Consider the following 23100-nt stretch of genomic DNA (forward strand, 5'->3'; position numbering starts at 1 on the left):
TGATTGAGGAAGTAAAACCCCTTTAAAAACAGCAAAACATTACCTATAAGTGTATTGATTTAACTTTTCAAAATTATAAATGCAATAATAGCCTCAGAATAAATGGTGAAGGAAAATTGCATTTGTATAGCTGTGTTCAAGATTGTTTCATGGGAGAAACTCTTTGTTCCTTCTTTGGAAAACAGAAAACAACTTTTTTTCTTGTATTTTCTATAGCTATGACACCTCTTATCTCTTAAACGTAGTCCTATGTGACATGATTTCATGCTAGACTCTGAGCGCCTGAAAGGCCCTTGTCGTCTCTCAAGCAACTCAGTGGTCTAGAATAAATCGTTTCTTGACATGTGGTCCATAAACCATTTCTGTAGGAATCATCTGGGCAAATGTTAAAAATGTGGATTCCTGGCTCCCATTCTAGACATGCTCAACAACTGGGGCAAAATGCCCAGATTCTACATTTTTCATCCCCTCTGGTGGTTCCTATCACGGGTCTCGATCCGTGTGTTGCAGGACAGTAGCTACCAGCCACGATGGCTATTGAGTACTTGAAATGGGCTAGTCCAGATTGAGATGTGCCATAATTGTAAAATACACACTAGATTTTGAAGACTTAGTGTGAAAAAAAGGACTGTAAAATATCTCAATTTTTATGCTGATTATATGTTACATTATAGTATTTTGGATATATCAAGTTAAATAAAGCCAATGATTAGTTTTTACTTATTTTTCTTTTTTATAGCTAACTGGAAAATTTTAAGTTACCTATATGGCTTGCATTCTGTTTCTCTTAGATAGCACTGGTCCCGGTGAAGGGGAAGAGTTGGGTTTTTTTTTTTACCTGGATTCTTCTCTGTTTCACAATTGATGTGCTGTTCTTCATACCCCAAAATTATTTATAACTGATCCTTGTTTGCATTTTTTAAAAGGCTGTAATGCAGAATTCGCATGGAACCCTCTGTCCTCTCTTGCCCTAACCTCTTAATGTTCAAAGCATTCACTTTTCAGTTAATTAAGAACACAATCTTTGACCTGTGAGCTGACTGATACCCACTTCCCTGAATCAGGGTTTCTCAAAAGCAAACTATTGACATCTTGGGCTGAATGATTCTTTGTTCTGGGGGCTGTCCTTTGCACTGTATGATGTTTAGCAGCATCCCTGGCCTCCACCCACTGGATGTCAGTAGCAATTCCATCCCCAGTTGTGACAACCAAAAATATCTCTAGACATTGCCAAATGTCCCTGGTTTGGAAAAATTGCCTGGGGTTGAGAACCACTGCCTCAGAATAATCACCCCGTTGTCATAAGCTCTTATTCTGAATTATCAAACTTTTGAGAGTAGGCGGCCAGGGAGTCAGCCCCTATCTTTCTACTGACTTGACTGCCACAGGCCTGAGTTGAGATGGGTATCAGTGGTATCAACATCTACTCCCTTCTTTGTATTGTGACCCCGTGTCAGAGAAGCTCTTAGTGTTATGGGATTATCTTTTGATCCTGATCCAAAGAGCTAGAGGATCAATTCGATTTAATTCAACAAATACTCCCTAAATATCTTCTTGATGGGCTTGATGCTGTGAGGGCATACAAGAATGAATAAGGTAATGTCTCTTTCTCTCTCCCCACCCCTCCCAAAATTAGACAGGCACATTCAAAGGCAAGGGGCACCTGGGAGATAATTCATTGCTCCTTTGCTGCTGAATTCTGGCACAAACTCTTGAGTTTTTACAGAATCACTGTTTAGAGGGCCATGTCTCTGATATCCAGGTCATGGACCAATCTAATGGGCTGGTGAATTCCATTTCATTCCGTGGTCACAGTCTCTACCCTGGACCCCAAGCAGTTAACCTGTAGAGGTAGCCAAATGAATAAATCAGGATAGATCCTGATTCTTATAGTGTTCTGTGCCTCTTCCATTCATAATTACCTGGTAATACAGTTAACGTCTTTGTGTGTTGAATCTCACCAGTGAGTTTATCAGCTCCCCCAGAGGGGCACTCTGTCATTCCTCTATCTTTATACAATACCTTGTTGAGACAATGTGTATTTAATAAATGAATGAATTCATCATTACCCCTGGAAGTGTTGATGCATCGCCTGGGCCAGAATGAGTCAGTGGTTTCCTGTGTGCCCTGCAAGGACCACACACAAGACACTCACACAACGCGCAACACTAAGAGTTTATTTTATTTAAAAGTCCTTGAAGAGCTGCAGTATTTGTTGGTAATACTGATGCACTGGGTACAGTGTTTGTCAGTGATAATGGTGCACTGGATATCATGCAGCACCATATGCATCACGTAATACGCAACACAAAGGGAAAATGGAGCCTCCTTCTTTGTGAAAAAGATGCTCAAAATACTGAACAAAAAATGAATAACGAAAAATCTAAACGTAGCTTCCAGTGAGTGCCCTGAATGTCTTTTGCTCTTCACACCAGGCTCTGTGTTGAGACAGCAGACTCCATTATAATCTGACCTCTTTCCAATTTAGTAATAAGATAAAAGAATCGTACAGTGAGCATTCTTTTCCTTACCACTTACGTTCAAAGGTTTAACCAAACTGAAATTTGTTGGTGAAGGACTGTATTTTAATCATGTTGCAACAGATGGCTTTATAGGCAAAGTGACACGAGCTTTTGTAGCTGTAACTGAAAGGCCTCTGTAGGAACCTTCCTCGTGAAAAAAAGGCTATGGTGTGGTCATAGTGTGTGTGCCAAAAGTCCGTCAGCTTCCCCACCTTCACAGCTTCGTTTCTCCTATTTACTTCCTCAAACATCACACCCCAAGTGTGAGGGCTTGCCTTTCTGTGTTTACATTTTATTCCACTGTAATTCTCTAGCAGTCCTGATATCTTGATTTCACGAAGCGGTCCTAGGATATTCATCTGTTGTTTTGCATAATTTCCTGTCCCCCTAGACTTACTTATGAATGCTGAATCTACCTTAGCTTTTCCCAGTTTCTTGGTTAAAAAGAAACAAACAAACAAAAAAACCCAAACCTTAAGATGTTAGAATTATTTAGTGATTCCTTCTGAAAGACTGTCCTTAGCTTGCCCGATCCCTGTGTTTTTCTTTTCCCTGGAGTGTTTCATTTTCCACCTCTAGTAGCCTGGAGTTCTGCACACACCGAGCATTAACTGAGCGCTTACGGGAAACAGCAGTGTGGTGGTCATGTGAGTTCTGGGCCGTAAGATGCTGTCCTTCTCAAGAACACACTAACAGAAAAACAGGCTCTCAAGTCAATAAATGATATGTAATTGCAGAAGTGTATTAAGCCTCTTTGGAAGGATTTTCTTTTTTCTGGAAAGAGATGGGCCTTGAACGAATACAGGAAGGAGGGAAATGTTGTGTGGGTTCAGTGAAGCACCGAGAGCCCCCAGCAAACCCTGCCCCCCTTCCCTGCTGCTGTTTGGGGGCCACGGGGCTGTTCCTTTTCTCCCAAAGACCCTGCCCACCGAGAGCAAAAGAAACTTCTTCAAACTCTGACCACATACCAGACAATGTGCACATCCTTTATGTGGATTATCTCGTTTAATACCTATAATTCCATTTTTTGAAAGAGGGAAGCAGGCTGTTACTTGCCCACATGGGGCAAAATCAGTACCCTTCTTTTACTCCTGTTTTCTGAAATTACCTTTTAAAAAAATAGAAATAACACCAATATCTCTACCTCTAGAGATTATATTTCGGGCTCTTTCTATGTAACCACCAGGATAGGAACATATAAATACAGGTTTTTATACAAATATGACATTAATTTTGCCATTTGTAACCTGATTTTTTTTATTTAAAATATTTTGTGAGCATCTCTCCATGGTACTAAGTATATTATATCTTACCCTAGTTACATTATCATCTTAATGGCTGCATAGTATTCTGCTTTTTAGGCCATTTTATTTTAACTGACTCCTGTTGATGGGCATTTACTTTAGGTTTTTTTTTTTCTTTGCATCTTTCTTTTGGCTTTAATGTGATTTTCTCACTTAGAGTATATGCCACAGTAAAGTTTCTAAATTTCTTTTATATTCAAAATGATTACTGGACTTAATAAGCCTTCTAGTAATGATAATCTAACACATATATTGTGTTCAATGTAGGAGCTGGGCACCATTACAGACATGTCATACAAAACTACTTAATAAAAATTTAATACAGTGTTCTCCCACAACCATATGAGGTCAATACTACTACTGCCTTCATTTTACAGACGAGGAGGTATAGAGAGGTTAAGTGACTTGCCCAAGGTCACACCACTGGGCAATGGCAGAGCTGGGATTCCAGCAACCTAGGATTCAGAGACTACGTTTTTGACCATCTCACTATACTGGCTCTGGACACCAAGTCATTTCAAAAGTGTAGAAGTCCCAAACCCAATGTGCAAGAAAACAAAAATGCAGGCAGTGCCAGCATTTTCATTGGTTATTTAGAAATAAAGCGTGCCTCCTGATGAGTTGTACCATGCAACGCTTTGCTACTCAGTGCTTAATGGTTCTATTGCCCCAGGCTTGCTGACTCCCCTGAAATAAAATAAAAACGAGCAGGGTATTATTATATAGAGTCATATGAAATCATCGGCACCTTCCTCCCACCTCCTGACTATCTTTATCTAACTCGAGGCAGAAGTTGGAACAGACCAGATTCAACTTCAGCCTGGCCGTGTTCCCCCAGCCCCGCTGCAGGTACAGTCTGCAGGAGACAGAATCGCTGGCTTCCTCATCAGGATGGCTAGCACTCGGTGCTGAGGAAAGCCACCTCCAGTCCCGTCAGCTTAGTCACCAAGATACTCTTTCACTGTAAACTCTAACGTCCTGATCTCCTGTCTCATGCCAGCTTGCCATTTTTAGAAAAACCCTAAGGGGAAAGAGGAAGCTTTGAATCTCCAGATCACCTCGTTGGTTAGTCCCCTTGGAATTCCCAGAGGAGGTTCAGTGACACCGTTGTTGCTCTTGCTAGGGTTAACTGTCATCAAAGGGCTGGGAGGGGGGCCCAAGCAGTCTAAAATGAGCTGGGTATTTGGTTTTGTGTTTAGGCTACTTAGGTGACCCATTTCTTACCTGGAAGAGTGAGAACATTTCAGATGCTCTCTTGTCTATCCCATGGCAAATCATACCCCATTAAGATAGCACAAAAGACTTCGGAGGGAAAAAGTTTACAAAACATTTTGCTTTGGTCTGCATGATAATCACTAACTGTATGGGTAGTTTTTCCTTCAATCCAATTGATTGGTGCTTTGGGCAGGGTGCCTGGCCAGCCACACTGGCTTCTTTTTAATCTCCTTTCTTCTTTCTTTATAGGGTCTTTGACTATTGTCCATTGGGAATTAACGTTTTCCCTTTTAAGAAGCACACATCTTACCCTTCTTGGGCCACTTAAACTCTGCCTTCCTAAAGTCCGGGAATCACAAATAGCTACATCTGCTTTTCTCCCTAGTGTTATAATGTTGCGCTCCCCCATCTTTCCATCACTGCGACTTCAGCATCCGTTTCCTTGTTGTCCAGAAGTAGGTCAGGATAAGAAATTCCACTTTCTCCTTCAGCCTTCTTGTCGTTAACAGGGCAAACAAATCAAACAGGGCAAACAAAAAACTTGTTAAATGCTCACTTTGATAGGCCAGAGAAATAAATCCCCTTCTCACTATACAAAGTCAGAATTACCCTTAGCTTCGGAGTTAAGGGCACAGAACACTGGTGTCAAGTAAACATGGGCTCCAAAGCAGCTCTATCAGTCAGTCAGTTGCTTGATGTGGGTGTTGAGTCTTAGAGATGAGCAGGGATTCTGCTCTCTCCCTCTTCCATATCCAGCACAACACGGGCTAGTTCTTTTTTCCTGGTGCCTCTTGGGTTTGCTCTTTCCAATCCTTCCCCGTTTTCCCTACCTTAGACAGCACTTGTTTTTGTGTGCTCTAACTTCTCAAATCTGAACTTTTACTTCTGCTCTCATCAGACTTCCCACACCCTACTGGAACTGCTCGTCTACCTTCACCACCAACGCGAAAATTCTGTGAGAACAGAAACTTACCTCTTGTACCTCACTGTTGTATCCTTGATTCCTCCAACGAGTAGATTCTACCATTGATAGTAGAATGAATGAATGAATGAATGAATGAATGAATGAATGAATTCCTGTGTTACAGCAACTGCCTCCCGACTTCTCTCCAGTAAACTTTTCCTCCTGCCATCAGTCTAAACTACAACGCTGCTCATGATATTCCTTTCCTGATCAGGAATCTACAGCATCTTCCTGATTTCCCCATGAGTTTTGAATAATGAGGCTTGTTTCTCATGGTCCCTGATCACTTGGTCCCACCCTACCTGTTCAGCCTTTTCTCCCACATCTCAGCTTGTGCTGCCCCCTCCTCTCCATGTGGCCACACTAGAATGCGCTTGCCTCCCCCTTGGGTGCTTTGCTTTTGCCCTCTCCTTAAAACCAACTCATCTGCAAAGAGTCCTAGCTCAAGTCCTGCTTCTGTGCAGACCTCTGAACGTTTCTCATCTCTATTGGCCTCCTCTGCCTTCTTTGATCTTCTATTGGCCTTTAGTTTAATTCTACCTATGGAGGTTTTGTCCACCCGCCCACCTGGTTTATGATATCTTTGAGGACAGGAGCCATATTTTGTAGGTCTTTGCATTCTACATAGCTCCTAGTTTAAGTCTGGTTTCCACACCCCGTGTTCTCCTGTTTACACTTCTACCCTGGCAAGATGTTTTATTTATATATGTTTTATATATATATACACATATAATTTACTGTTAATAGATTATATAGAGGTAGCCTATTAAATATCTTCTGAACAAGCCTTAGATGTTCTTATTCTGTTTTAAGGGAATATTTTTTCCTATTTCTTCGATGCATAAAGGCATATTCAACAGCTCTTTGATCCCCCATCTCCCCTACACTATCCAGTATCCTGCTATAAGGATCAGCATCCTGTATACCTGGTAGGCATGGTGGCTAATGCGCAATATCAAGTTATCCATGTCCAAATGTATTGAGTGGTTGATGAGCACTCCAAGTAGATACTAGAGCCTGCTGAAACCACCTAAAGATTTCTGTACAAACTCTGTGGATTTGAGCCCTCATCACTGTTAATTGCTACAAAAGTCAAGAGTTGGTTATAGGTCCTGCATTGGACCAATGTCAGAGAGCCATCCTTTTAGGAAGCAGGGCGATTATGGGCTCCTGTCCCTATAAGTGGTTCTTCCATATATCTGGGAAGTCAGGCAAGTCCAGGATATATAGAACAATAGGGGCAGGAACCTCTTCTTGTCTCTCTTAGGAACCCCAGCCTAGAGGAGTGCTTCTCAACCTTTAATGTGCATATGAATCACGTGGAGATCATCTTAAAATGCAGACTCTCAGTCAGAAGGTTTGGGGTGGGACCTGAAATTTTGTATTTCAAACAAGCTCCTAGATAATGCCAATGCTGATGTTACCTGGCTGTGGACCGCACCACACTTAGATTAGCAAGGGCTTAGCATATAGACACCTTTTTGCCTACTGGACTTTAGGGAGTCAGCGTCTCAAGGAAGACTCCCATGCATGCCGACATTCGTTCCAGCATCTCCTATAAGAATCTGGCTAAGTGTATCTTTAATTCTTTTTCAAACAGCATATCTAAGTTTTGCAACCATAAACACCAGCCAGGAGAATATATATTCCATGCAGAAAATGATGATGCCGAATTCACAAAAATGTTCACGCTGAACATAAGAAGTAAGTTAAATTATCAAGAAATTTCATTTTCATTTTATAACTCCTTCATTATGTATTAACTATTACCAGAAAGAGCTAAGCAATGGCTTAGAAGGGATGCTATAAGCTATTTTTATATGCCGAAGTATGTTGAAATTTTACTTCAAATCTACCAGCTTTATTTATATATAGATCTATCAATCAATAGATATATAGATAGATAGATATTTCTTTCTGTGTTCATCCTTTGAAGCTAAGATACTTCTTCCATGTCCTCTCTGAGTGCACTTTAGTGTAGTCCCATTGACTTGGTACTTTGAAAGGTCATGTTAAGGAATAGCTAAAAGTCACATTGCCTGCCATTTGTTTGTCTTAGTAATTTCTGTTTCTTTAAAAGAAGAAGATATAAAAAGATGAGAGTACATTTCGTTGGACTTTTTGTAGGTGTTTCTTCTGAGGCCAAGAATCAATTTGACTCTTGGAGGTAATAGATTTGCATGCCTCTGCTGTCTACAGGAGGGGCCTGGCAGTGGAAAAGTCATGTTCCGCAGATGGGTGGTAGGGTTGCCTGGACAGAAAATTCCATACAAGGGGCAGAAAGGGAATAACCAGAGGGCTTGAGTCATCCTGCATATGAGACACCCTCACCGAGGCACAAACAGCTTGGAGTGGACAGGCAGCCTCGATGAAGTGAATGCTGAAGCCGTTTCTGGAAAGTCCCATACCACAGGAGCTTATTTTTTGTGTTATTTTCTACAGGGAAACCTCAGGTGCTAGCCAAGACATCAGCAAGTCAGGCTTCGTGTTCCTCTGATGGCTATCCCTTACCATCTTGGACCTGGAAGAAGTGTTCAGACAAGTCTTCCAAGTAAGGAGGACATTGGTGTCTCTTGTGTTGGAAGAACATAGAACTCACACTCTCTCTGACATATTGACTCTTTCTCATGAATACACTTTAAGAAGAAATGATGAAGTATTTAAAATGTTTGCCTTCTGAGTCAACCATAATTCTCAATGGTCACAGAGTGTTTATGATAACTTTCAACAGCGAAATAAATCCCTTTCCAACCTCCGGAGACCAACCCTAACTTCTAATCTGACGACAGCCCCACCTGCCTAACCTCTCTGTCTGCCATTTCTTTTCAGCTGCACAGAGGAGATCACAGAAGGAATTTGGAATAAAAAGGCTAACAGAAAAGTGTTCGGACAGTGGATATCAAGCAGCACCCTTAACATGAGTGAAGCCATGAAGGGATTCCTGGTGAAGTGCTGTGCCTACAATTCCCTTGGCACATCTTGTGAAACAATCCTTTTAAACTCATCAGGTAGACAGCAGTCGCTATTCTAATGTACCACCTCCAGGAATTCCCCACTAGAAGGCTTTCCCTGTCCGTTGGCTTTTATTTGGGGAATTTCACCAGAGCACATAGGTTTGGTGTGTGAGACAAGAAGGCTTTTTGAGTCAGGCAAGAATCCCCACTGAACATATGCTATTTTGTAATTCAGGGGCAGAGTGACTTCTCCCTACGTGAGTGTGACTCATGCGTTACAGTGATGGAGGTAGAACCATAAACCCCAAGAACAGGAAGTATCTACCGAAAGATCCAACTCCAGAGAAACTGATTTAGTAATTGGGGTCCCTACCATTTTACCTCTTGGTTGATCACCTTCTGTTCCTTTAGCCTGCTGTTTTATACTTTTGAGTTTGTTTTTTTAGACGCCTCCTAATTTAAACAAGTCTGAAACCCGCCCGCCTACACTGAGAGTTGAGAATCACCAGCATCCCAAAACTAACTTCCCATTCATACGATACCTTCATCGGGAGAGCACAGACTTCTTTTTTTTTTTTATCTGACTTATATATCCCGTGGGTTTAACTAGGTGTCATTCCTATAACCCTAGGAAGTGATATGTAAAAATGGGGTCAAAATCATTCAAAATTATCTAGAAAGGGAACTTGTCCTTTAGATGAACGTTGCCTGATTTTCTGTGGGGAAATGAGTATCTGTCAAGTGCTTGCAAGAACTGCAAATGATGGTTTCTCAAACAGGAGGTGAGAGACGATAATAAGATCTACTCCATCAACCAGGAACACAGGTTCATTGCTCGGTGACACTCTTGCCTTGCAGGGCCCTTCCCTTTCATCCAAGACAACATCTCCTTCTATGCAACAGTCGGGCTTTGTCTTCCCTTCATTGCCGTTCTAACCATGCTCATTTGTCACAAGTACAAAAAGGTAAAAGCAAAGGTAAAAATTCATCCCTGTTTCCCATTTCTAAGGGCCTGCCTGTTGCTAATTGACCCATTATTTCATCTCTGAAGCAATTTAGGTATGAAAGCCAGTTGCAAATGGTACAGGTGACCGGCTCTTTGGATAATGAGTACTTCTACATTGATTTCAGAGAATATGAATATGATCTCAAATGGGAGTTTCCAAGAGAAAACTTAGAATTTGGTAAGAATTGAATAGTTCCAATGTTTCTGTAGCATTTCCTATCTATTGGAAAATCTCTAACATGTCCTCACTCACCATTTGTCTTTCAGGGAAGGTGCTGGGATCAGGTGCTTTCGGAAAAGTGATGAATGCAACAGCTTACGGAATTAGTAAAACTGGAGTCTCAATCCAGGTGGCAGTCAAAATGCTGAAAGGTACAGTAAAGTGGGGCGCCTGGGTGGCTCAGTCGGTTAAGTGTCTGCCTTTGGCTCGGGTCGTGATCCCAGGGTCCTGGGATCGAGACCAGCGTGGGGCTTCCTGCTCGGCAGGGACCCTGCTTCTCCCTCTCCTCCCTGCTTGTGCTCTCTGTGGCTATCTCTCTCTCTCTCTCTCTCTCTCTCTCTCTCTCAAATAAATAAAATCTTTTTTTTTAAGATTTTATTTATTTATTTGACAGAGAGATAGAGAGCACAAGTAGGCAGAGTAGCAGGCAGAGGGAGAGGGAGAAGCAGGCTCTCCACTGAGCAGGGAGCCGGATGTGGGGCTCGATCCCAGGACCCTGGGATCATGACCTGAGCCGAAGGCAGCCTCTCAACCTACTGAGTCACTCAGGCACCCCAAATAAATAAAATCTTTGAAAAAAAAAGGTACAAGTGCAATGCTATCCACAATGATGCACGAAAATGGGAGGCATGGTCTCCCGCCTCCGTGTTTACTCTTTTCCATCATTTTTATGGTTGCTGCTTGCCATGCTTCAAGGCTAAAAGGGGACTGAGTTGGGGTTCGGGTCAACCAAGTTGTGAGTATAAAATACAAGTCATGAACGCAAAACTCCATCTCTTCTGGACTCCATCTCAACACTTTTGTTGAGTGTTTTCGGCTTCAGTATTAGGGGGTACTGTTACTACAGGCAGATGTTTCTCACATTTTGACACAGACCCTGGGTAGAAGAACAAATTGAAGCCCTCTGTATTCTCACTTCCCACTCGTGGCTTCATTACCTCCCACCTGGCCTCCACCGCCATCCCTCCCCTTAGCATCACTCACTCAGCCAGAGTGCCCCGGTTGGCTTTTGCTGAGGGAATCAGCAACCTCCAACAAACCAAGTCTAATGGGCATCTTTTAGTCTTCATGCTGCTTGACTTTTCAGCATAGATTGGCACCATTGACTGTTCTCTCCTTTAAACCCTTTCTTCCTCTGGTTTCCGTGTCACCATATTCTTTTGTTTTTTCCTCCTGCCTCTCTGCCTGCTTCCACAGTCCTATGCTGGCTCCTCGTCTTTTACCCGGCTTTTTATGTGGGGTTCCTGAAGGCTTGCCCCTGGGCCTCCTTCCCTTTTCACACCACATGCTCTCCACAGGCTATGTCAACGACACCCATGCCTTCATCCCTTGTACCAATGGTTCTCACAATCGTGCCTCCCTTCCGAGCCTCAGGTTATGTCCAAATGCTTGGGTGTCTCCAAAGTTTCCCTAATTCAGACTGAACTCCTCCAACCCTGGCCCTCCATCAACGCTCCCTGTCTGTGATTGGTTACGAGTACCAGTGACTTGCCACATTCCCCACAGTCAGGTGAACCAGAAACCAGAACCAGAAACCAGAAGCCTTCATTCCAGCCCCCTATAAGCCATCCGTCTCAGATTCCCTGCTTGGTGTTCCTTGAATCCATCCTCTCCTCATCTCTAGTCCGAATCTATCTCTCCTGAACGAACGGCTGCAGTAGCCTTCCAGGCAGGGATCCTTATGCGCTCTTACCTCCTTTAGGATTCTCTATATTGAAGCCCCATGTGACGACAATGAAACGCAAAGCGGATCATTTTCCTACTTAATGTTGCCGCGTGCTTTTGATCACTCCCGAAGTAGTGTCCACAGCTCTGCGCGATCTGGCTGCCCGCCTCGCACTCAGCACACTGGCCTTCTTCCAGTTCCTCCGGAACACCATGCTTCCTCCCATCCCAGGGCCCTTGGACAGGCCGATCCCTCTGCTCACCCTTCCCCTTTAACACCGTTCTCTCCCACTCCTCCTTTAGATCTCAGCACAAATATCACTTCCTCAGGGAAGCCTTCTCTCACACCGCAGAAGAGATCAAGTTCCGTGCCGTATGCTCTGTTAGCTCTCCGGAGGTTTCTTTCCCATGCAATTTATTGCAGTTGTAGGGACATATTTGCTTAATTATCCCATTCATGTCTCATCTGCCCCATTAGTCTGTAAGCCTCACGAGGACAAGGGTTGTATCTGTTTACTGTGTTTTCTGTATTTTGATCTTTGCCCAATCTATTACTTCAGTACAGAATGTTCTCCCTCCCTTCCCACTGTAAATTCACCTACTGAACTCTTATTTTTCCTCAGGTCTCAGCACATGCACTTGGCGTTCCCTTCCATACCTCCCCACGGCTAGGTTAGGTGTCCCTCTCGTGTGACCCCACAGCACCCCCTCCATTCATTTGCCACTTTGCATTTATCACACTATTTTATAATTGTTTATCTACTTGTCTTTCTTTTCCGGGACATTCTAAACTCCAGGAAGACAGGGGCTGTGTCTTGTCTATCTTTCAGTCCCCATTGCTTGGCACATTGCCTCATACACTGTAGACATTCAATAAATACTTGTTCAGTGAACGAATGGATAAGAATAAATGAAAGTGCTTTGAAAAAGTTAAGTACACCATAAAATATATTACTTGGTTGTGAGGAACAAGACATGGACATTTGAAAGCCATGGACCCCTATAAAACATGAAACAGCAGAAGACATGACCCATACTCGTGGGTCATAGCGCTCACAGTGAAGAATCTCACTCCCATGCCAAGATGTTGGTAGTAAGGAGACCCCCAAGACCTCACTAAATCAAAATAGATGGCATCAGTGATCTGAAAAAGTTAGCATAAAGGCTAGGTGTCTTCCAAGACAAAATAATGACACCTGGAAATATTGAATAAAATCTTCATTGAATGTAAAGAAAAGTTACTATGTCTGTAAGAAAGAATACATTAACAGAGGAGTGGGTGCCTGGTGCCTCGGGCTCCAACACCCTCCTGGGCAGGAGTGCCCCAATCACCTGGGCACCTCACTCTCCGTGACATGAGACCTTTGAGTTTATCAATAACTACCCTCATTCTATGCTTCTAAGCAAGATTATGAGTACAATTTGCCAAGCTATCTAGACTTATCTTCAGGGAGAGAATGCATTAGCCAACGGATACATTCTAGCCTATTCTGCAGTTAGGTTTCTCATGATCAATTAGTGAGTCTCTTGAGAACTTGGTTAGTGGGAATTGGTCTCTTTGACCTTCTCACCATTGGACCCATTGACAAGTTTAAGATTTTAAATCTGAGGGCCACAGGCTGGAGCCAACCTTGCTAACATTCCTATCTTGTCTTTCTGTGTCCAGCAAATCCAAGAGTCAAAAAAAAAGTTATGTTTTTCCCTTCAGTATATTTATTAACTTCTACCATGCAGGAAAAATCATGCATTTTGTTTTGTTTTTTTGAGGGTCAATATAAAGATTTTTATTTTGGTAAGTAGAGGAATGTCCAGTAGAAAGGCACATTATCAGACTAAACTTTTATACTGCAATCGTTGAAATTCTGTCTTAAACACAAGATATTATTATTCAAAATTTGTGAATTATTTTATGCATTTTAAAATTTTCATGCAAATCTGCTCTGAACCGAACAAAGTTTTAATTTATTAAACGATCTAAAATACCTATTTTGCTTCAGTTTTATATTTTGTTTATGCTTTTCCATTGACAGAAAAGGCTGACAGTTCTGAAAGAGAGGCTCTCATGTCCGAACTCAAAATGATGACTCACCTGGGAAACCACGAGAATATCGTGAATCTGCTGGGGGCATGCACACTGTCAGGTAATCAATTCCTGCTAAAAACATCTCATCAAAAATATTTTAGCCAGAGGACAAAGAGGACATTTGTTCTCAATTTTTCCTCTTTCCTCAGTCATAGTACAGGCCCTCAAACCCGAGCGGAGTTAGACATTGAGCACTCCAAAATCAGATGGGTCAGTGTAGAGAATGCCTCTCTGGGCTGGGATATGCCACATAATTCTAACCTACTTAAAAACAACAACCGCACTGCAGGTACACTTTGTGGTGGTATCTCATTCTACCTGCTCAGATGGAGCTTCTCCCCAGCCTGTGAAGCTGGCCTCCCTGCAGTGGGGAGAATGGCCGCAGAGCTTGGCCGCTGCCCAGTTTGGGCTTCTTCAAATAAGGCACAGTGAAGGCGGGATTTCAAACTCCATTTTCCCAGCACTCAGTGGAGCATGCGCTCTGATTCACTTTTGCCTAGAAATACCGGAAAGACGAGCTCGTGGGTCATTCCTTCTGGGACGGGGTCAAGAAAGAAGAGAACAGGGGCGCCTGGGTGGCTCAGTCGTTAAGCGTCTGCCTTCAGCTCGGGTCGTGATCCCAGGGTCCTGGGATCGAGCCCCACGTCTGGCTCCTTGCTCAGCGGGAAGCCTGCTTCTTCCTCTCCCACTTCCCCTGCTTGTGTTCCCTCTCGCACTGTCTCTCTCCCTGTCAAAAAAAAAATAAAATAAAATCTTAAAAAAAAAAAAGAAAGAAAGAAAGAAGAGAACAAGAGCAAATAGATCTAGGAGGCTACTCGGACCTATATCTCCCTCCTCAGGCAAACAACAGATGGGCGTAGATTTGCCAAGTGCTCACAATGCAGTTGGCATATTACACCTGGTTAGTTGCAAACTGGAGAATCCAAGTGGTGGAGGGTTATTGGTGAGGCAGTGGACAACAAGGGCCCAAATGGAAGGCAGAAGGAGACTGCTTTCCAAAGGAGTTAGAGCCAAAAGCCAAAATTGAGTTTAAAGTATAAGAAGAGATAAAATCAGAAAAAGTTGTACTCTTCCCAAGTCAGGGGAAAAGTGGGCTCTCATAGATGATGTCGTCTGCCGCACAGACATCTGAAAGAATTATTTGGAATTTGTATACCTATAATGAAAATTCTATTTCAGGACCAATTTACTTGATTTTTGAATATTGTTGCTATGGTGATCTTCTCAACTATCTAAGAAATAAAAGAGAAAAATTTCACAGGACATGGACGGAGATTTTCAAGGAACACAATTTCAGTTTTTACCCCACTTTCCAATCACACCCAAATTCCAGGTAAGAGAAGTGGGCCAGGGTTTCACAATGATACGTTACAGAACACAGCCCCCGTATGATGGTTTAACACCCTGCACTGGCTGGGCTCTGAAGGCCAGAGTCCAGCATTGTGTAGTCTATGGGCTCTAAGATCTAGAAAGGTCACTTATCTTCGTTCTAGTTTCTCTGCTGATCTGGAACAATGAGACTTTCACTTTCCTATGGTACAGGGGCTGTAGCTGTCTCCGTCCACCTGTGCCTGAATCACACTCTGGACACATACTCAGTTTTGGGAAGAGTGCTTTATTCAGTCTTTCACCTCTCCTGGATGACACGTAGGAATTAGTAGAAAGAATGAACACTTTTCCCAAAGTCCTTGACATATTCGTAGAGAGTAGTTCAGGTCTTGGGAGTTTGATGCAAAAGAGCTCTGAACTCATAAATTGGATTTTCAAAAATTAGAAAGGATCAGTTGACATAATGTGATGGGGACGAAATTAAGTAGCGGTAACATTTGTCTCTATGCTCTGTGTTGTATATTCTGCCATCCATGGGGAGCCTGGGTCCTGTTAGGATTTTTTGTTTTAGCATGCATAAATGAAGGTTGTAGGAGTTTGGTGGGATGCTCATCTTCATCCCTGGAAATTTCTTGCTAATTACTTAAACATCATATAACACCTATCTCTGAATGAATTCACAGGCATTCTTAATAGAATGATTCCTCAATCCACAGTGTCTTCCTGTTTCCTCCACACATGTGAAAATTCTCCCTTATCCTAAAAGCAGGTCTTTAGAAACTTCTGTCTTTACCAAGGGACTTTTGGAGGGTGCGCTTGAGATTCCAGCCTTGTTTTTCTTAGCGTGTAGGTTTCAGTGCAGGCCTTTGGCCTTCTAAGTTCTGAGACAGAGACCTAGCATCTTAAAGCTGGGAGGCCCCTTGGAGATCCCCACGGGCGTCTTTGTGTGGTTGCCCGGAACCAATTCATGCCTGTCACTCCAGTCTTGTCTTTCACACTTGTTTCTCAGTTCGTATTCTAAAACTGAGAAAATTCTGCAGTGTCACCTGTATTCTAGAATAGAGTCTCTTAATGAGGCAGATGGTGTGATCCGCACTCCACGGTTAGCAAGAACTAATGCTGGTCAACAGGGCCTTTGATTCATTCTAGTCACTGGAGTATTAAACACACTGAAGCGACGTAGGAATATTTGTGGTCTGCAAGCATAAAGTCATTTTCCAAAGATATGGAAATTGTAAATTGGGATGAATTTGTATGCTGGAATATATGGAATCATTGTCTGTATATAATGCACACAGAATTCCTCAGTGAAGAATTTTATGTAATACACCACAAAAGAGTTTCGTTATTACTGTTTATTAATTTCACAGGAAAAGGAAATGCACTTTATTTACAAAGACCAACTTGAGAAAAGAAGGATGTTAAAACAACAGGTCTTTGTAGAAGATCTGTATTACAGGACCTTTCATAGGGAAAGTGGGCTTTTAGAAACAAAAGAGGTGTGAGTCCTAATTGTACATTTTGTTAGCTTCATGATTTCAGCAAATCACATTTGTCTCACCAAGTCTTTTATAAAATGTGACTCTGACACCCAGCTTGTCGAGTTGTGACAAGGACTGAGTGAGGTCCTGTTTGAACTGTGGGACCCTGTACAGATAATGGGGATCACTTCTCTCCTCGTTAGACTTGGCAAGCTCAATTCCACACATGTTTTTAATGTCCACACACGCAAAAAAATGGACAAGTGGATGCTGTGCTTTTAATCTGAAAGCCCATTTATAACTAGAATTCATTTCTTTGATGAATTGTATTTTTTTAAATGTCTAATCAGAAGAAGAACATAAATAACAAAATAATTTTTTTAATAGTATGCCTGGTTCAAGAGAAGTTCAGATACACCAGGACTTGGATCATATCTCAGGGTTCAATGGGAATTCATTTCAATCCGAAGGTAATATTTTATTCTAATTAGTAGCACCTTAAAGTAGAAACAGATACAGGAATTCTGTTAGTTGTTTTTTTAAAACGTGTGTCAATGCAAAGCATGTTTTTCCTTGCTAATGTCCCCTGAAGGCTTTATTAATGCATATTTGCTTTAAAGGTAGTGAAAAGCCAACAGTTTATGTATTGTGCATTTGATGTCAGCATGCAACTAATAAACACAGAGGGCTGTTTTATTTGGTCAGGTTGTTCTTTTTAAAATCATAAATTAATTAGAGCCATTGAGTACTGACAAGTGGAAAAATGATGAGTTCTGGAATCTGACAAAAGTTGGGTTAACCTTGGGTTCCTTCACTTTCTGGCTGGAAGACTTGGGACAGTTTATGTAACCATCTGAGCCACCATTTTGTCATCTGTGAAATGGGCCCAATAGTACTTTCATCTTAGTACCATCAGAAGGATTAAATGGAAGTACAGTAAGTGCCCAGTGCAGTTCATGAAATGTGGTGGTGTGATGCTAATTCTTTCCCATGTGACAAAACTACCTCTCACAAAAGAGGAGGATCAGAAGCTCCTGACTGATCAGGAGGCTGTCTGTCACCAAAGTAGCTGGAGAGGTTACTCCTCTAACCAAAAGGAATCTTTGGCCGACCCTTCAGAGGCCCCACAGGTTTAGCATGAACGGGTTAGCCCCAGTGCTGGGGAGCTTCCTGTGTAGTCTGGGCGTCCCTCCTCACTATTGCTTTGATAACCTCCCCATGGGGATGTCAATGGGGCAACTTCTTAGACTTGGGGCAAGCAACTGACCAGCAATTGACCAGTTTTGTTTTACAGATGAAATTGAATATGAAAACCAAAAAAGGCTGGAGGAAGAAGAGGACTTGAACGTGCTGACATTTGAAGACCTTCTTTGCTTTGCATATCAAGTTGCTAAAGGAATGGAATTTCTGGAATTTAAGTCGGTAAGCCCCTTTTGAAGGAGAAACTAACAGCAACAAGATAATTTTGGAAATGAGATGTGCTTTCCTTTTTCTTATTTCAACTTGTATCCCTTAAAATCTGTCTCCCCCGCCATCCACCACCCCCTTCACTGTTGGAGCCACGTAGAACGTTCATTACAGCCGCTCTGGGTGAATTACAGGGGGAATGCCTGAGATCCCTTATTAGATAAGGGTTATCGAAGCCCTCCCCCGCGGTGCAAAGTCCCCTGAGACTTCCAGCTAGGAAGTCACAGCGAGGCATACAGCGTCAGTCCTTCCTTGGACAGTCAGTCCAGGTTGTTCAAGGCTGTGCCCTGCGCATGGGCATTTGACCCCGGGTAAGCAAGGCCTCCAACACAGTGTGCTGGGCTTGCCAGGACAGCCCCTGGCAAGAGGGGCCGTTGCCTCTTCGGCAGTGCCGTGTGGTGGGCTAGCAGGATCCTGGGGCACCTGCTGCCTCCTCTGTTGCTAATCCCAGACTCACAGGACGTTGATGTGTGAGGGTCATGGAGCCTGCTTCAAACCCTGGTTTCTACCTCAGTTTTGCATTCTTTCTATAATTGTCTCTCAGCCCTGTTCTCAGACATTTCAGGCATCTCTTACCTGTGAGCAGATGGAAGTCGCTTCTCCGGCTGCTTTCTGTCTGCACCATCTTATTTTCTGTTACCTTCTGTGTATTTCCCAAACTCTTCCCTCCTCTTTTCCCTTTGAATCTTTGCTTCTCTTTCTCCCTCTCTCCTCCAGGTCCCTCCTCTCTCCTTGTTCTCTCTGAATTTGGAGAGAATCATTTCAACTGTATTTTTTTTTCCTTAAAAAAATTACTTTCTCTAATATATTGTCATAGGTCATGTATATCTCAATTTAAAAAAAGATTAACATGAAATAAATCAACAGCTCTGAAGAACAGAAAAAAATGATGTTCACAATAGCAACCAAACCTGGGAAGCGTCTTGAGATAAACCCAAGAAATATACCAGACCCACACAAAACATTATTAAAGGGCAAAAAGGAGGCCTGAATAAATGAGCTCTCCCATGTTCATGTAGGAGAGATTCAGGGTTTATTAGAAAAGCCAGTTCTGTCCAAGTTAATCTGTATGTTTAGCACAACTCCAGTTAGAATCTCAGTGGTTTTTTTTTTTTTTCCCTCATGGATGTTGAAAGTGCGTATTGCCTTCTTGGCTTTTCTTTTTCCAGATGTGGGCATCCTTGCTCACCAGTTAAAAAAAAAAATTTCTCTCTCTTAATATTTTCCCAGCCCTCATCTCTGGGGCATATTCTTCTTCTTTTTTTTAATTCAATTAGTTAACATATAATGTATTCCTGGTTTCAGAGGGAGAGGTCAGTGATTCATCTGTTGTATACAAGACCCAGTGCTCATTACAGCACATACCCTCCCCAGTGTCCATCACCCTGTTACCCCATCCCTCCCGCCCCCCTCCCCTCCAGCAACCCTCAGTTTGTTTCCTGACATTAAGAGTCTCTTACGGTTTGTCTCCCTCTCTGGTTTCGTCTTGTTTCATTTTTCCCTCCCTTTCCCTATGATCCTCTGTCTTGTTTCTCAAATTCCTCGTACCAGTGAGGTCATATGATACACGTCTTTCTCTGACTGACGTATTTCGCTCAGCACAATACCCTCCAGTTCCCTCCACGTCGTTGCAAATGGCAAGATCTCATTTTTTGATGGCTGAGTAGTATTGCACTGTGTGTATCTACAGCGTCTTCTTTACCCGTTCGTCTGTCTGAGGTGCATTCTCCTCCCCTTCCCTGCCTGCTGTTGGAGTCCTCTTTTCTCCAGTGTATCCGTAGTTGCTTTAACTAGAGTTCACCTACTTGGCTACAGTAGTGCTTGCGAGTCTTTGTAGACCTTGGGAGGCCTCCACCTCGATCGTCTGGCCTGGTTTGCTGCCTGTCTTGAAGTAAATATGCAGACTGCTCCCAACTGGAGGTCAAGGGGCACTGCTTTTTTAACCTCTGGGCTTGTTATAATAAGAACTTTTTTGAGGAATATCCAGGTTCTTACACCCTCTCGCCTTGTTTTTCCTTTAGGCCCTATCCTCTACACCATGACGTCACTGTCTCCGTTTGTCTTTTCTCCCTACCGCTCTGGTGGCTCCTTGCTTTCCCCATAGCCTCCGTGACCCCCCAGCGTTACTCGAGCACTGACTAGTACCAAGCGCGGTGCGAGGTGCTGAGATAAGAGTCAGAGCCTACCACTGACAGGGAGAAAGAGACAAGCAGACACGCAAATCAAAGATGACAATTAGTGTGGTCAATACTCATGTTCACGTAAGCTCTGGGAACCCAGGAAACGCACACACATATCAGAACCAGGGGTGGGGAATTGGCGCAGAAAAGGCTTGGGGAAGGAGCTCGTGCTTTGGCTAGAGGAGATTTCTGAGGAAAAGGAAAACCAGCAGGGAACATGGGATAGGGCAGGGAACACGAAGTCGGGAGGAAGTCTGTTGAGAAAGGTCACGAGTTAAATGTGTGGCATGTGGTTCCCGGGACAGCAGAGTAGGGCCTAGTCCAGCAGATATTCCTATCTGAAGCTCAACAGAAATGTTTAGGTTGGAAACAGAGGTTGGGTGATGGTAGTTGCATTCCTCGGTTTGGACGAAGTGGCTCGGGTGGATGCGGACCGAGAGAGTGCGGCCCTGGGGAATGAGAGCAGGCTTGCATGGAGCCCCAGGAGGAAACAGGTTCCAGCAGGCAGTAGGAAGAAAACAGGGGCCGTGCTGAATTCACAGAAGGAGGGACCTGAAGGAGGAGGGACTGGCCCGGCAGTACCAGGTGTCACCAGGAGGCCAAATCCCATCTCAGCTGGATTGGTGCCGTGCATGTCACTGCGGGGCTTAGCCCAGGCAGCTGGGGCAGACATCTGGGAGGAGGAAGGCAGGGTGCAGGGGGCCGGTAGTAAACGGGGGCGGGGGCGGAGTATAAATGGAGTCTACAGGCAGCGGGCAACACTCTCAGAAAACTGGAGAGGGAGGAAGGAGAATTAGGGGGATTTTAGTCTGCCTGGTTTTTGCTTTTATTTTTTCAAGATTGAAGAGAGTCCTTTGGACCTTTAGCTCCTAGTGCTCTGTTCCTTTGAATATCTTCCTCCTCAGAGTTAACTCTCTTGCCAGACCACTCAGATTCATGTCGTGTCCTCTGTCCATCCAGAGACTCCTAATTTCACTTTAGTCAACCTTCCCAAACTTATTTTTTGTTTTTTTTTTTCCAAATATTTTCTTTGATCGTACTCTCATTGCCAAAGCTGTTTTCCAGTCAGAAAAGATATGATTTTCTCCGCCCCACTGGACAAGAGCCTCCAAAAATCCCTTTGGGAGGGAGCTCAACACTGGGCCCTGGTATTGTGTCTTTTATTTATAGGAAGACACAACTCCCAGCCAGGTTTGATCTCCTTCCTAAGAACCCATCGTCTTGGCTCCCGGGAATGTTCCATAAGCAGCACGAATGACTGCAAACACAACAGCTGAAGAATTGGGCCATCTGCATTCCCTCTTGTGCCGCACGTCACGCGTGATGACTGCCGGTGGCCCAGTAAAAATAAGACACCTCGATGAACCACACTTTGCTGTCATCTGTAACTCCTGCTGAACTTGAAACTGGAAGCAAAATTGCACTCTGTGATAATCTCTGTCATAGTAAATAACACTCCAATTTCATTCTTTGTAGTGTGTTCACAGAGACCTGGCAGCCAGGAACGTGCTCGTGACCCATGGGAAAGTGGTGAAGATCTGTGATTTTGGACTGGCCCGGGATATTATGAGTGACACCAACTATGTTATCAGGGGCAATGTGAGGCTGCTATTTCTCACGTATTTTTATGCTGTTATTTTGTGTTTTGTTATTGTGACGGAAGACATCCGCATTCACTGTAGTGCGGGTTTGATTCCAAAAACTTCCTCACTGCAGTCAGCTTTCTTATGTTTGAAAGCTTTTTCTGTAGCTTCAGGGAATATTCCGGTTATAATAAAACCTGAGCAACATAGCATTACATCTATCCTTGGGCGAGTCAGAACAGACCAGTTAGGGACCTTGGAGTACAATCGACATTTAAAAGACACTCATTACTTGAACTTACTTCAGTTCCCTTAGCTATAATGTAACCAGAGTCATGTTTCCAGGTATGGGAATTTGGCAGTCGCTACAATAAAGCATTTTTTAAAGTACAACATATGAATTAAATATTAAATGTAAATTTTAAAAGGGCACAATATTTAAATTAAATATTAGCTAATGAATATTTAGCATCTTATTACTGTCACACAGGAAGACCTAAAATATGACAAAATCTACTTGTTAAAAAATAAAAAAACAAAAATAAAAACCCAACTAGGGACAGATATGTTATTTAAGAACTATTGGAAATACTAGATGATAAAATTGTGTACTGAAAAGAGTGGCGTGTAAGAATCACAACACCTAAAGTTAAGCCCCTATTCCTTTTTGGAATTTTTCTGTGCTTTATTGTCCCCACTTGTGAAATAATAGTGGCACCAAGTACTGAGTTGGCGCTTACCGGGTGCTAAGCACTATTCTTAGTGCTTTACATATATTCATTCATTTAGTTCTCAAAGTGCCTACTTGTGGGTGGGGAAACCGAGGCACAGAACCATAATTTGCCCATGATTACACAGCACGTGGACTGGAGCATGAATGGACTGAGCCCCAAGCCTGTGCATAACCACGGTGACACATGCAGCATTTCCCACGAGGACTGTCCGCTTACCTCATTGGCGTTGTTGTGGGAATAAACCAATAAAACCAACATGAAAGCACCTGTCTGGGGTAAACGGCCAATAAACGTTAAAAATCAAATTAAACACTATTCCCATTAGAATCAAATAACCATCTCAGTTGATTTTAGATCTATACCTCACTTGTAGCTGAAGTCATAAAGATGATC

The 23100-nt window shown here is 43.0% G+C and overlaps 1 protein-coding gene across 3 annotated transcripts in view; it reads left to right on the plus strand.

The window, feature by feature from the left end:
• The window catches only part of FLT3 (fms related receptor tyrosine kinase 3), a 72398-nt gene that overhangs the window by 40720 nt on the left and 8578 nt on the right, over nucleotides 1-23100 (plus strand). For all 3 annotated transcript variants that reach the window (XM_025875120.2, XM_073894743.1, XM_073894744.1), the window contains exons 10-20: nucleotides 7606-7709; nucleotides 8448-8556; nucleotides 8835-9013; nucleotides 9818-9924; nucleotides 10011-10143; nucleotides 10233-10337; nucleotides 13881-13991; nucleotides 15113-15266; nucleotides 17131-17213; nucleotides 18038-18165; nucleotides 21867-21989. In XM_025875120.2, the coding sequence (XP_025730905.1) occupies nucleotides 7606-7709; nucleotides 8448-8556; nucleotides 8835-9013; nucleotides 9818-9924; nucleotides 10011-10143; nucleotides 10233-10337; nucleotides 13881-13991; nucleotides 15113-15266; nucleotides 17131-17213; nucleotides 18038-18165; nucleotides 21867-21989 (1336 nt within the window). The remainder of the gene's footprint in view (nucleotides 1-7605; nucleotides 7710-8447; nucleotides 8557-8834; nucleotides 9014-9817; nucleotides 9925-10010; nucleotides 10144-10232; nucleotides 10338-13880; nucleotides 13992-15112; nucleotides 15267-17130; nucleotides 17214-18037; nucleotides 18166-21866; nucleotides 21990-23100) is intronic.

This window comes from Callorhinus ursinus, unplaced genomic scaffold (genome assembly GCF_003265705.2).
Source record: "Callorhinus ursinus isolate GAN/ISIS: 27379988/994484 unplaced genomic scaffold, GSC_fseal_2.0 scaffold7, whole genome shotgun sequence".
Classification (NCBI taxonomy): domain Eukaryota; kingdom Metazoa; phylum Chordata; class Mammalia; order Carnivora; family Otariidae; genus Callorhinus; species Callorhinus ursinus.